Source organism: Sander lucioperca, chromosome 17 (assembly GCF_008315115.2).
Source record: "Sander lucioperca isolate FBNREF2018 chromosome 17, SLUC_FBN_1.2, whole genome shotgun sequence".
Lineage (NCBI taxonomy): Eukaryota > Metazoa > Chordata > Actinopteri > Perciformes > Percidae > Sander > Sander lucioperca.
The window spans coordinates 6,430,836-6,444,279 of NC_050189.1; the positions used below are offsets into that span (position 1 = coordinate 6,430,836).

General features: G+C 39.9%; 1 protein-coding gene across 1 annotated transcript; it reads left to right on the forward strand.

The window, feature by feature from the left end:
* Nucleotides 1–4,055: 4,055 nt before the first annotated feature.
* Nucleotides 4,056–9,983, forward strand: LOC118493615. Its single transcript, XM_035994080.1, has 7 exons — nt 4,056–4,410; nt 5,091–5,209; nt 5,391–7,226; nt 7,944–8,183; nt 8,317–8,541; nt 8,914–8,938; nt 9,110–9,983. The coding sequence occupies exons 1-7, from the start codon at nt 4,233–4,235 to the stop codon at nt 9,718–9,720; spliced, it is 3,234 nt and encodes a 1,077-aa protein (XP_035849973.1). The 5' UTR covers nt 4,056–4,232; the 3' UTR covers nt 9,721–9,983.
* The last annotated feature ends 3,461 nt before the right edge of the window (nt 9,984–13,444 follow it).

A 13,444-nucleotide genomic window follows, 5' to 3' on the forward strand; every position in this document is an offset into this window, starting at 1 on the left:
TTTGTTGCAGAGTTTTTGTGCCAATCTTCTCTGTAGCTGTTTAGCGCTAACAATAAATGTTGCAAAAATTGGCAACTATTTTGATGATAATTTCTAAAACTTTACTATATAATATTATTTCAAAACATTATATTTCTGCAACTTTAAACTAGCACTTTGAGGCCAAATAAGTAGTTTCCTAATTGCGAAACAGTTAAGGTAAAAGGGTAGAGTGCCCTCAGTTGTTATGGCTGATTTATTACATTAATTGACATGCTTGTTAAATTTTTATTTTTTTGGCTTGCTCTTGTTCTGGTTGGATCATCAACAATTTCTTGGAATACTTCTTTGCATGAAAAAGGCTGCTCAGAAAAGTTTGTCGTCAGTTACTTGAAACCATATCAGCCTTGGCACAGTTTTATTGGTTTTAGTGTTTATATAAATATGACTGTTTGGTTATGATGAGCGGCCATTGCGCCACATTGGAGCATTTACATGCAGAAGAATATGTTGTAAGTCATATGGATTATTTTATACAAGAAATAAATAAATAAATAAAGGTGTTCCCACACACAGCCCATTGTTTCTGAGTGTCACGTGTCATGCCAGAACATGTATAGGTGGTGAATTTGTTTGGTGTCCAGAGATACTTGCCGTTTCTAAAATTGTTTACTAATTCACACTAATGGAGCTAAGCGTACATTTTTTCAGGAAGACTTCAATAACTTCAATCACCGCTCTCTCTTCCTAAAACTTTTCAGCTGGTTAGAGGCGTTTTCAGTAAACCAACCAGAAATGGCCACGAAATTCATGATCCAATCACAGCATTACATCCCTGCTTTAAATCTGTTTCTCTCTCTACTGCTGTTAGCTTTCGTTTCACGCAAAGCGTGCAACCCTCCTCCTCCCCTTCCACCTCCAGTCACCATCACCCGCGGCACCCTGGGTCTTCCTCCAGCAGAACGCTCCGTTGACTCCTTCAGCTGGTCTTCGGGTTCCTTCGCCGCCACCACCAGTGTCTAGACTCCACTGGGGGGATATGTCTTGTTTCTCTACCCCTATAAAAAAATATTTTATAACTGTGGAGTCTAATCTCCAAAGACTCTTTATATTTCATATGCATATGTACAATAAATCTTTCAACAAAGTCTCTCCTGATTGAATTGTATTTAGGGAACTACACAGTGTCTCAAGATGGCAAAAAAAATAGTAATCTCGGACACTACTCAGGTCAGTCCTTAATATTACTCATAGTATGTTGTATCGTGAGGTGATTTGAGTTCATTAAATAGACTATAATAATTCTGACAAGACATTTAGATAACAATATAAACTAAATGACAGACAACTGGAGTGAATATTTTTGGACACAGGCTGTGCCTCTGCCTGTTCCACAGAGAGGTCAGGGGGGGCGGGTCACAGTCAGCTGCTGTTGTGCATTTCTGCAGCTAAGAGAGATAAACTAAGAACAGTGTCTGAAACATTAGCAGGGTGGATGCTTGCAAAAACCGGTGTGTGAAATCTGCTCTTTTTTTCTCAGTTTACCGACTCTTGCTCTGTGATACACTCAGTTTCCAGTTTCCACCCAAAATGAATGAAATATAATGCTACAGTACTGTAATAAAGGCAACCGTCATGAAGGGAAAGACACAGAACATTTATTGTCTTCATGAATCATTGTGCGATACTGAGAGGTGTAACTATTATTTACTGAACCCTCATTGATGTAATGGGGTGAACAAAATTGTAAAAAATATTTCAAATTTTAGAATATTCATAGAATGACTTTGAAAGCACTGTGACATGGACACTAGAGGGCACCTGTATCCCACTATGTAGGATATTCCCTAATGTTTGGATAAACAACTCAGATATCAGTATCTGCCAAGGTACAAAGACACACCTACAGTACAGTATACCATTAGTCACAACTCAAACAGCCAGGCGTGGTTCTATAAGGTTGTCTTTATGCTCAAGGATATTTTTTATTTGATTCAGTGTACAAAAGTTCACATGGTTTAAAACATTTGTTAGTTTTGCTCTATTTCAACATATTATTTCATTAAGGAGACATGAAAGCATTTTCAGTATGACCTTTCAGTCCATTCAAAGAATATTAACAGTCCCATTCACTTAAGTTCAAAGTAACAGCTCCACTGCACTTAATAATACTTGATAAGACTTTTTTTCATCACCTAGTCTCTGTTTGTCCTAGATGGATATTGAGCACTAGGAGATTCACTTCAAGTTCATGTTTTGTGTACATACAGTACATACAAATACAGTATACAGTACAGTACATATGTACTGTGCCTTAGGAGTGTAAAAGTTGCTAATGAAATGAAAGCAGCATTTTAGAGGTGATAGTTTGTGGGGGAAAAAAGTGAAATAACGAGATAATAGAGGGAACATTGGAGTATACAAATAAGATAGAATAGACACGTTACACTGGAAATATAACACTTTATGGTGTGATGAGTAGAGAGGGTAAGAGGTAAGAATATCACGCTATAAATAACTCATCCAAATGAGCAGATCCTAGCCCTGTGTGTCGTATGCAGCAGGCATGAGGCTGCTATGACTCAGAAGGTGGCATACCTGAGCCATTGGTGTCAGCAAAGTATACTGAAGCTCAAACCTAATAAAACAAAAGAGCTGAGTAGCAGCTCTGTCACAGGACTTTGCCACTCAGCCCGTCATAACCAACAGGTCAGCCAGTGAAACCTGAGATAACTGTAAGTACTTATTCTTAGATGGTAAACTTTGTTTCTGTGGTAACGTTGTTTATGTTTTCAAGAAACATATTACTTAACTATGTTCTGTTCTTCTGATAGTTTAATTGTCAATTATTTGTCTAATTACCTTGACCTTTTTTTCTGGAATTTTATGAGAACTGCTTTAAAACACAATTTTAAACAGTTTAAAATCGTTTTTTAAAACAGTTGGGACACATTTCATAGGTCTGCAGAAAAGAAAGCATTACTTGACACTTTGGGATCCCTAGCTATAAAACATGGTAAAATAAAATACATTAGCAATAGATATACACAATGCAGAAGAGATACAATATATCTCTGGGGTCATTGACCCCAAACTTCTTATTTATTCATGTTTTAAACTTAACTTTTATTCTATAACTTAACTTATTATGCTATTAGTCATGTGATAGCACAGTTGGAGTGGAGTCAGGAATTCATTTCACTGCTTCTTGTAAGTGTATGACTATGCATGTGACAAATAAAGAAACTTGAAACACAAAGACCATCATTGTGTAAGATAACATATGGTACATTTGTAGGCTTTTGTCTGAGAATGACTTTTTGACAAACAAAGGGCATACTTTAATGCACATCCTCATATTTATTTATTTATTTCAGGTCTATTTAACAGGGACAATGCACACAAATAATACATATAAAAATGTCAAATGTGCCAGAATTAGCCAAAAGGCTATTTTACATCTGCTGTCCCTGGGCAGATCGTATAATGTCACACCTAAAAAGATAAAAGGAGTATAATAGTACATACAGGTTTAGCCCAATACAAGTAAAATTGACTATAAATGTAAAAAATAAAAAAAATGACAAGATCAACATATAAACAAGAACAGATGGTCATTATCAACTTCAATACCAACACATACATATACACACACAAGCCAAACGTTCAGTCCATGTAACAGACAACCTCATAGGCATAGCACAAGTGGCACAAACAGGCAGGACAGGAAAAACAAGATAGCATAACACACAAACATGCATATGTATCTCCTTGCTTGGTGTAATGGTAATGCTTTATGATCCAGTCTGTGGCAAAGGGAGGGTTCTTCAATACTTATCCACATATAGTGTTTTAACAGGGTCGAATGACGAAATATTAAAGGGAAAAGTTGGTTAATTTTGCAATTAGCCTATTATTATTATTATTTATTATATTTTTTTCATTTATTATTATCATTGTTATTTTTTATTGGGGTTAGTGGGGTTTGTTGGATTGAAAAAATCTACCCTGTGACACTATTCCCTATAAAGTAAGTTGTTTTTTCTTCTGTTTCAGCGTTAGCAGTAACGACATACTGCACCGGACCTCCCTGTGGTATGAAGTCACCATGGTGATATTTGACTTTGCTCTGCTTTCCCAGCACTAGGTGCGCAGATCAGCGGGATCACACGGCGACTGTAAACACACTGCTCCTCCAATCGGACGCTGCATATGATTGTCTTTCTTCGTCTCTTCACAAGAAGAGCGACACTATGGATGGTGTTTACCAGTACTCCGTTTTCTTTGAGTGGCACAGCAGTCTGCTCGGGGAGCAGGCGAAGAGGATAGAAACATATTTCCGTGTTCGGCGCAGATCCGGCGGAGGAGACTGCGGACCAGTGAGCAGGGTGAAGGATGACATCTACAGCGTTGCTTTCAAATGTCAAAAAGGTAGCCAATAAGATAAGACACCGTAGATTACTGATCAACTCATGTTCTAAATGATGTAATGTCGTCTGTCTTATGTTGGATAAAGAGGTAGACTACCCTATGTTTGAACTACAAAGTAGGCTCACTGATATAAGTTTCACTCTCCCGAAAATGAAACCTAAACCAATTCTGCCACAGATGAGCTTTGGAAGTCGCCGAATATCCCGAAGAAGTAACGTTAGCCTATAGCTTAAGTATAGACTACCATGTAGAAAAGAATAACAATAATCCAATGCAAAAGATTAGTAGATTTCCAGTTTTCAGTCACTGCACCAGTTAACTGAATGTACAGTAGGCCTACTTTAGTAGAATCAGTTGTCTATAAAACATGATTGCATGAGAAACAACAAAGCAGGTCATTATCACTCATGTTGAAGTACTGTGTGTGTGTGTGTGTGTGTGTGTGTGTGTGTGTGTGTGTGTGTGTGTGTGTGTGTGTGTGTGTGAGTGAGTGTGTGTGTGTACACTGTGGGAGAGGGGGATTGAAACAGCAACTTTGCTCTTTTTGGAGAGAAGTAGGCTACACACTAGGCCTACATCCAATGTTGTTTTTTTCTATTAGTGACAAAAAAATGTTTTGTCAAAAGAGCAGCAAGTCCATGATTTAAAACACAATAAATAATGTCACATACTTTTAATAGATCAGCTGGCAGTCCTGCAGAAATCTGAGCATGTTGTGGATGGTGTGGTGTTCACTGTCCGAGGCACCATGGGACACATCATCTCCTCTCCAAGCCAGGATCCTACAGCTCCAGTACAGGTTAGCACAACATTTCTGTCATTCAGTCAATATTGTGTAGTCAAAAAATACATTTCTATTAACAGTTTCCCATTTCATGTTGTTATATAACACCAAAGAGGTCGTATACTGCGTCATCAACCAGTAAAGTTGTTGTTGTTGTTGTTGTTGTTGTCATTACTTGTATATCTCTTTTCATCAGAGCCCACAGTCCGTTCCTGCCTCAACTCCTCCACCAAGCGGTGAAGAATATGAAGTACAAGTTGATACTTACCTTCTTCGTTACTTTAAGGAATGTCCCAAGGCTGGGGAGAAACTAGAAAAAGAATTTGCCTCTGTGGCCTGCTCTGCTCAGCTTTACCCACAGGAGGAGAGGGTGTCAGTTAGGCGTTTAGCTCAACCTGGTGCTGCAGGTGATGATAGAGACTGGAATGCCGAGGTAGACAAACTTTTTGATGGCTACCTGTGCCACTATGAGTTTAACGCTCATAAAGTTAAAGCTTTGCTTCAGTCCTGCAGCACTCATCAGAGCACAGATGAAGTGAAGGTGTACAGCGAGGTTGGGATGGCTGTTGTTGTCGGGGAGCGTTCTCAGGTGAACGCCAGGTTGATGAATGTAGAGGACAGGTCAGGTATGAGTGAGAAGCAAACCAGCATTCGACGACTGGGCGAGGCCAAGCTCCGCCTCCTCTGGAAAGAGATCGAGCACAGTTTGGGACGAGATTGTCCAGGAGTGAAGGTAACGCAGGGAGCTGCCGGTCAGTTAGTTTTGGAAGGTTCTGCGGAGGAGATTCTTAAGGCTGGCGATTGGATCTCTGGTCAGGAGAATTTGGTGTTGGAAAAGACGGTTTCTGACATCAGCCCACGTTTGCTGGCCTTTCTAAGGAAGGCATACAGAGATCCAGGGGTGCTAAGTCACTTTTTAGGTGTCAGTGACAAGGTGGAAGTAGAGTTACGAGACACAGAGCTACGTTTGGTCTCCCTTTCCACTGATAATCTTGATGAAACAGAAAATGCACTGCAAGCTGAGATAAAGGAAGTCAAGATGGATGTTCCTAACTGCTCCGTTGAGCTTCAGGAAAAGCTTAAGTCCAAGACAAATGAGATGAACCAAGGGCAATACAGGGCTCAGGTCGTGTTTGGCTCAGACAGCTCGGTGTGCTTACTGGGCCACACCAAAGAGGTTGAAGAGCTGAGTGAAGCTGTCACACAGTTTATTTTGGACCAGTCTAGTGTGCAAAACAAAGTCAATCTGCCTTTCTCAGAGTTAGCACAAGAGGTTTCACCAAGTGTTGCACATAATTTGGAATCTCTGAGTTTGAGTGAAGTAAACACAACAGTTGTGCACTACAGCCTCCATGATGGGTTCCAGGTGCTGGTGTGTCAGGGTGACATCACTAAACAGGATGCTGATGCCCTGGTGAATGCTGCCAACGAAGATCTGGACCACGGTGGAGGGGTTGCTGCTGCACTGAGTAAAGCAGGTGGCCCTGAAGTACAGAGTGAGAGCACTGCCTTAGTAAAGTATAATGGGAAAATTCCTACAGGTGAAGTGGTAGTGACCACAGGGGGGAACTTAAAGTGCAAGAAACTGCTGCATGCTGTTGGGCCTGTAGGTGGAAAATCAGGTGGTAGAGAGGGGGTGTTACTGGAAAAAACTGTCCAGAAGGCTCTGAATTTAGCAGAGATGATGGAGTTCAGGTCCATAGCCATTCCCTGTATCAGCTCAGGGACATTCGGTGTCCCTGTTACTGTGTGCTCTGAGGCTATTGTTACTGCTGTTAAGAAGTTTGGCAGTTACGGGGGGAGAAGTCTGAGCAGAGTCATCCTGATTGATAACAGAGGAGAGGTGGTTAGGGCAATGCAGGAAGCATGTGACCGGCTTCTCCAAGGGATAAGTACTGGAAACAGTGCACCAAGAGATCTGGGCTTCCAGGTGGATGCTTCTGCCCAAGACACAGCAGGAGGAGCCACTGCTGGAGCGCCTGGAGGTGGTGTCCATGTAGAGATCATTCAGGGAACCATCGAGACCCAGCAGGTAAGACACGTTTCTGTGATTTGTAAGAAAATGTATCAAACCTGCTGATTGGAAGATTAGAACCACTCTCTGCAGAATGACTCGTGTTTAGGATACTTCCACAAGGGCTTTTCTACATGACAGGCATGACATTATAAATGACTTTGCTTACCTTAATGATGTGCTAACAGTTTGATGTTTGGCAGGAGCTCCAACATTACACAAAACTACTGAATATCACAGGCATTTAAAATGCTGCTGGCTCTATTTATGCCAGCTTGACTAATGTATTTTTCTAACAGCAAAGCTCAGTTGAAGATCCTATTACAGTTTGTCTATGCAGGAGGTGTTTTACACACATTTTTTCAGTCACCAATCTCAAGCCAAGTGGCTAAATGCTGACTCCCAATAAACGTTAATGTTGCCCCATGTCTGCTGGATGTGGACATAAGCAAGTGTTTGCTCACAAGTTTGCCATAATAATAATCTGTCATTATTGTGTTTACAGCCTATTTCTGCAGTGCCTTGTGTGTTTAGTATTTGTAAATCTGTCTGGTACTTTAGGCTCCATGTTAAAATTACCAGATGTTCCTGTTAAAAAGGGATTTGGATTTAGGAAGACACTGATGTTTTTTTATAAAGGGGAACTTTTATTTCTTTAATTAGGACTAATATGAGAAAATAAATAAGCTATATAGTTGTGTCAAACCCCCATCACATATGCTGTTGTCCTCCCAGGTGGATGCCCTGGTATCGCCCATGGTTGGCCATGAGCCTCTCTCTACCCGTGTCGGAAACATTTTGTTTAAAATGGTTGGATCCCAGCTGAAGGCAAAGTTTAGAAAGGAAGCAGGAGAAGAAGAAACACTGCCTGGTGACCCAGTCCTGGTGGAGGGCTTGCCTGAACTCCCATCCAATGCAGTGTTCTTCCTCAACCTCATTCCCTGGGATGATGACCATGATGGAACTGCAGTCCAGGTGAAATATTGGAGGAGTGTTTTCAGTTGTGTCCTATCTTCTTGTTTAAGGAGCTGTTTTCCCGTTTTCTGCACCACAATACAGCATTTATTTTGTCTAGCCTTAAAAACCATTGAATTCTGACCTTTTACAGGTTCTGAGAATGGGCATCAATGAAATCCTAATTTCCTGTGCGAAAAGAGGGTTTGGATCCGTTGCCTTTCCTGTACTTGGAGCTGGGATTGTCCTGCATTTTCCTGACAGCGTGGTAGCCAGGGTTCTACTGGAGGAAGTTCATGCGTTTGGACAGAACCGAGCCAGCGGAACACCATTACTGGTCCGCATCGTCATCCACCCCAACGACGAGGAGTCTAGTGAGGTAATGGAAATGCGTTATACCATAAATACTGACTATTCATGATGAAACTCTGGAGTCTGCAGAGTGTCTGCTGTTAAATATAGTAAGTAAGTATATAGTAAGTACAGAAAAAAATGTCTTTTCTAAATTTATTTGGATTTCTTTGTGTGTAAACAGCAGTGAAGGCTTCAGAGGTTCAAATATCTTGGTAATGATATTGAATGCAATTAATCTAGTGTATAAAAAATAACGCTATTTTATTAATGCCGGATCTACTTATACAAATAAATGTCAATCTTGAGCAATAAACATATTCTTCATTTAACATTTTCCTGCATCAGATGAGTACATACTGAAATTGATATTAAAACATTTACTTCCTTTTCTCTGCAGGCCTTCAAGTCAATGACAGACCAAGGTGGGTATAGGTATTATGTGTCATCAAAGAATTGCAATTCAGTACTGAGTTACCTTAACTGAGTTACTTGTTCTCAAAAAGCATTAGAAAACTAAGCTTAAAAGCTAAAAAAAAAAAAGCAATCAAGCTAGAGACAAACATACTTAACAGAGTCATTATTCTCTTTTCTAGTGTCAGCTACAAGGAGGATCGTCCTGCTCGGGAAAACTGGATCTGGGAAAAGCAACCTAGCCAACACCATATTTGGAGAGAAATTGTTCACCACAAACCATACTCCCAACTCTGGAACAAGTGAATGTCAAGCTGAAACCAGATGTGTCAATGAAAGAAGCATCACTTTGATCGACACTCCTGGTTTCTTTGATGCAGGCAGGTCTGAGGAGGAGATGAAGCCTAAGATACTGAGGTGTATCACAGAGTGCGCTCCTTATCCTCATGCTTTTCTCATTGTGCTTAAAGTGGAGAAATTCACAGAGCACGAGCAGGCTGTCATCACTAAAATATGCCAGTATTTCACGGAAGATGCTTTAAAATATGCTGTAATTGTCTTCACTCATGGTGACCAGCTCCCTGAAGGAATGAAAATTGAGGACTTTGTCAGTCAGAATGAGAATCTGAGTGATCTGGTGAAGAAGTGCGGCGGCCGGTGCCACATCATGGATAATAAATACTGGAAGAACAAACAGCAGAATAGCTACAGGAGCAACCTGGTCCAGGTGGATGAGCTGCTTAACACCATAGACAAGATGTGTGATGGAAAACGATGGATGCTACACCAATAGGGTGTTACAAGAAGTGGAGAAAGAAATACAGAGAGAGGAAGAGATCATAAAACAGTCATCAGGAAACTTGCCACCGGAAGAGATCAGAAATCAGGCGAAAACCAAAGTGTCTGAGAAGTTTTTGATCCAATTGGCAGGTACTGACACAGGAGTATTGCTGGGAGCTTTTTTTTGGTGTGGCAGTGATGGTTGGATTAGTTCTCACAGCTCTGCGCAACTGTCAATCATTAAAGAAACTTGTGAATACAGTTCCAGCACTAAGAGGGGTGACAACAGTAGCAGCTGCTAGAGTGATGATGGGAGGCTTTGCTGTAGCAGGAGGAGCAATGGGTGGTGTTATTGGATATAAGGCAGTCGTACAGTCGAACTGAGTACACAGAGACGGAACAAGACGAGTCTAAAACTTTCTTTTATGGCAATGGTCTAAACGCGAAAATGAAACAAAGTTACCCAAGCGGCTCAAATAAAAGAAAAAGGCGAAAAGACATGTTTTCAGCAGTAGCAGGACCTTCATCAGCTCCCTTGGCTGATGATAGTGGTGGTGGTCTCGGCGGCAGTGTCAGTGTCATGCACAGTGAGGAGGAGACTCAGGAGGAGAGAGACAGAGATGAGGGAGTGAGGCTAGAACCTGCAGTAAGCACAACTCCCCTTAAAACACTTTGCCCCTTGATAAAACTGAGCCAAAAACTGAGTGGTGGACAAACTGTTGATGAGAACACTACAACAATAAAAGACGTAGGCATGCTTTACTGTATGATTGCATTAGTAGCCTATATAAACGTTGCACAACGTGCAAACGTTCTTAACGAGAATTGTAGCTTTTCTATCTGCATTGGCAGACAAAAACTCATGGTAGACCTCTTCAAATTAAAGCACAGGGCCTCTTGAAATACTAAAAAAAATATGTATTAAAATATATATATATATATATATATATATATATATATATAAAGAGAGAGAGAGAGAGAGAGAGAGAGAGAGAGAGAGAGAGAGAGAGAGAGAACGGCTGTCAAACGATTACATTTTCTTAATCACGATTAATCGTTGAATTTCTATAGTTAATCACGATTAATCGCATATTTTATCACATGATTAAAATTGTATTATTTTGAATTTCAGAACTGTTTTTAAGTACATGTACATGTTGATTTTAAGATTTGTAGTTGTTTATTATTTATTTATTTATTGTAAACTAAAGAAAACTGTGTGAATCTTGTCACACATTTGAATCTAGAGTCAATATTAGGGTTGGGTATTGTTTGGTTTGGATACCGGTGCTAAAGCGGTACTTTTAAAACGGTACCGGTGCCTTAACGGTGCCTGAACCGATACTTTTTAAGAAAGTAAAAAAAAAGAAGGGTACTAAACAGTTGGTGGCATTAAAGAATGGCTTGTTTATTGCTAAGGCCATATTGTCAAAATGAAATGTTTTTTGGCACATTTATGTATATAGTGTATATTTATTTTAAGTTCTCATAACCTATACTGTCATATTTTGTGCAGAATTGTGTTCATTGTCTTTTGGCAATGTTGAAGGTGGAGATTGTGCACCTTAAAAAGTGTGTTTCCTGTTGTAATTCCATCACATCCTGTAAAGATGAAGTGCATCAAGTCAAATACAGTGTTGACATTTACTTTGTAATGTATTATACATTGAATGCAAATATGGGTAATTTTGCAATACAAACCTTTTTTGGTTCAGAGGTCAAGGTCAAGATATGTAGCCATAGGGACGCAGCACCATGGGGACGCCAAAGCAATGGTAAAAGGTTTGTTGTTGTTGGTATTTTCTATATGTAGCTGCTTTTGTGCGTTTCTAAATCATTTCTGCATTTCCTCAATGATATATAACATTTTAGAGGACTAACAGGCTAGAGTAGGCGCCCTATCTCATAAGATTCCATCATAGAATTTTGATATACTGTAGAAGAGGGAGCGGGGGGCTGGGCTTCTTGGCGTGGCCATAGTAGGATTCGTAATATCGCGAGCAGGGGCGCCGTGAGCGCTGAGCGAGCAGGTACAGTAGTGAGTTGTCATCTATGGAAAAAGATGGATAAAGCAAAAAAGCTGTCGGTGGCTAAAATAGAAAAACAAAGAGGGAAAAGGAGATAGCATGTCAATGGATGCAACATGAGTTAAATAAGTGGATGGTGAAAGGCAGGTAGGATATAAAGTGCGACGTCTGTGCTTGGAGGCTTGCAAATATTCATGTTAACAGACTAGCTAGCATTACTTTGCTAACACTGGGAATGTAGCAGCCAAATGGGGGTTTACGGCTAGCCTAGAATATGCAAAGCCGAGGTTGCTGAGCTGAAAACTGGAAAATATAAGGTACCATGTACAATAAATGACAAGACTCTGGAAAACATCACTAATGCAATAACTGTTTTACCATTAGCTGTCAGACATACAGGCTATAGTTACATCTGTTGGGTGACATTGAAGCTGTAATTACAGGGTCACACCTCTCTCTCTCTCTCTCTCTCTCTCTCTCTCTCTCTCTCTATTTAAAGGTCTATGCTAAGTGGCTCTCCATATTTGTACTTTTTAAAATCCAAAATGTGAATGTAATTTCAACAGCAGCACAACCTTAATCCATACTAGTTGTCTTATCTGATGCCATCACTAGGCTGATTTAAGAATTGAATTTAGGCTGCTATATTTAACAGTGAGTTCATTTCATTCAGGTGTGAGGATGGTGGATCAGGAAAGACAGGGGAAGGCAACAGGTAGGGCTAACATTAGGTTGAAGTGTAGGGGGAGCCACTTGATACCAATGTATTAATTTCTTAATATTATTAATATGGAAAAACTAATATGGAAAATCAATTACATAATGTTTGTTTGACAATATGTCTTAGTGGAGAAAAACAGGCAAGGAGTGAATTAGACAGACATGAGGTCGGCGATGGCATCAAGTAGAGATGAGATCAGTGATGACATCAGGTAGGAGTTCTATTAGACCACACAAAACTAAATGTCCAGTATGGTTTGAAGTTCTGTTGACCAACCTATTCACTGTGTCCTTTTTGGGCGAAAAATAGTGCAGACAGAGATGGAAAATATAACAATTAGCCTTTGTCTGACAGCATGATGTAGTAAACAAATCAGAACGCAAATTTAAACATCCGTAACGCATATGCTCGAATGCCATCAATGATGATTTATTTATTGTAATGAAAGTACAGTACAAGAAAAAAGTGGGCTACAATAATGTGGTTGCCACGGGGGCAACCAGGGGTGGTGATTAGGTTGCCACTTGTCACAATTTGGTTGCCAAGGCCAACCGTTAATGTTGAGCCTGTATTTATATATATGTATGTACACATATGTAATATACATGTATAATAATATGTAATTTTGGTAGGCCTACAGTGGCTGATATACTTTAAAATAAACCTTTATTATTTAAAGCTCATACATGATGGTGTCCGGTGTGTGAAATCTGCTCTTTCTTTCTCAGTTTACCGACTCTTGCTCTGTGATACACTCAGTTTCCAGTTTCCACCCAAAATGAATGAAATATAATGCTACAGTACTGTAATAAAGGCAACCGTCATGAAGGGAAAGACACAGAACATTTATTGTCTTCATGAATCACTGTACAATACTGAGAGTTGTAACTATTATTTACTGAACCCTCATTGATGTAAATGGGGTGAACAAAATTGTAGAAAATATTTCAAATTTTAGAATATTCATAGAATGACTTTGAAAGCACTGT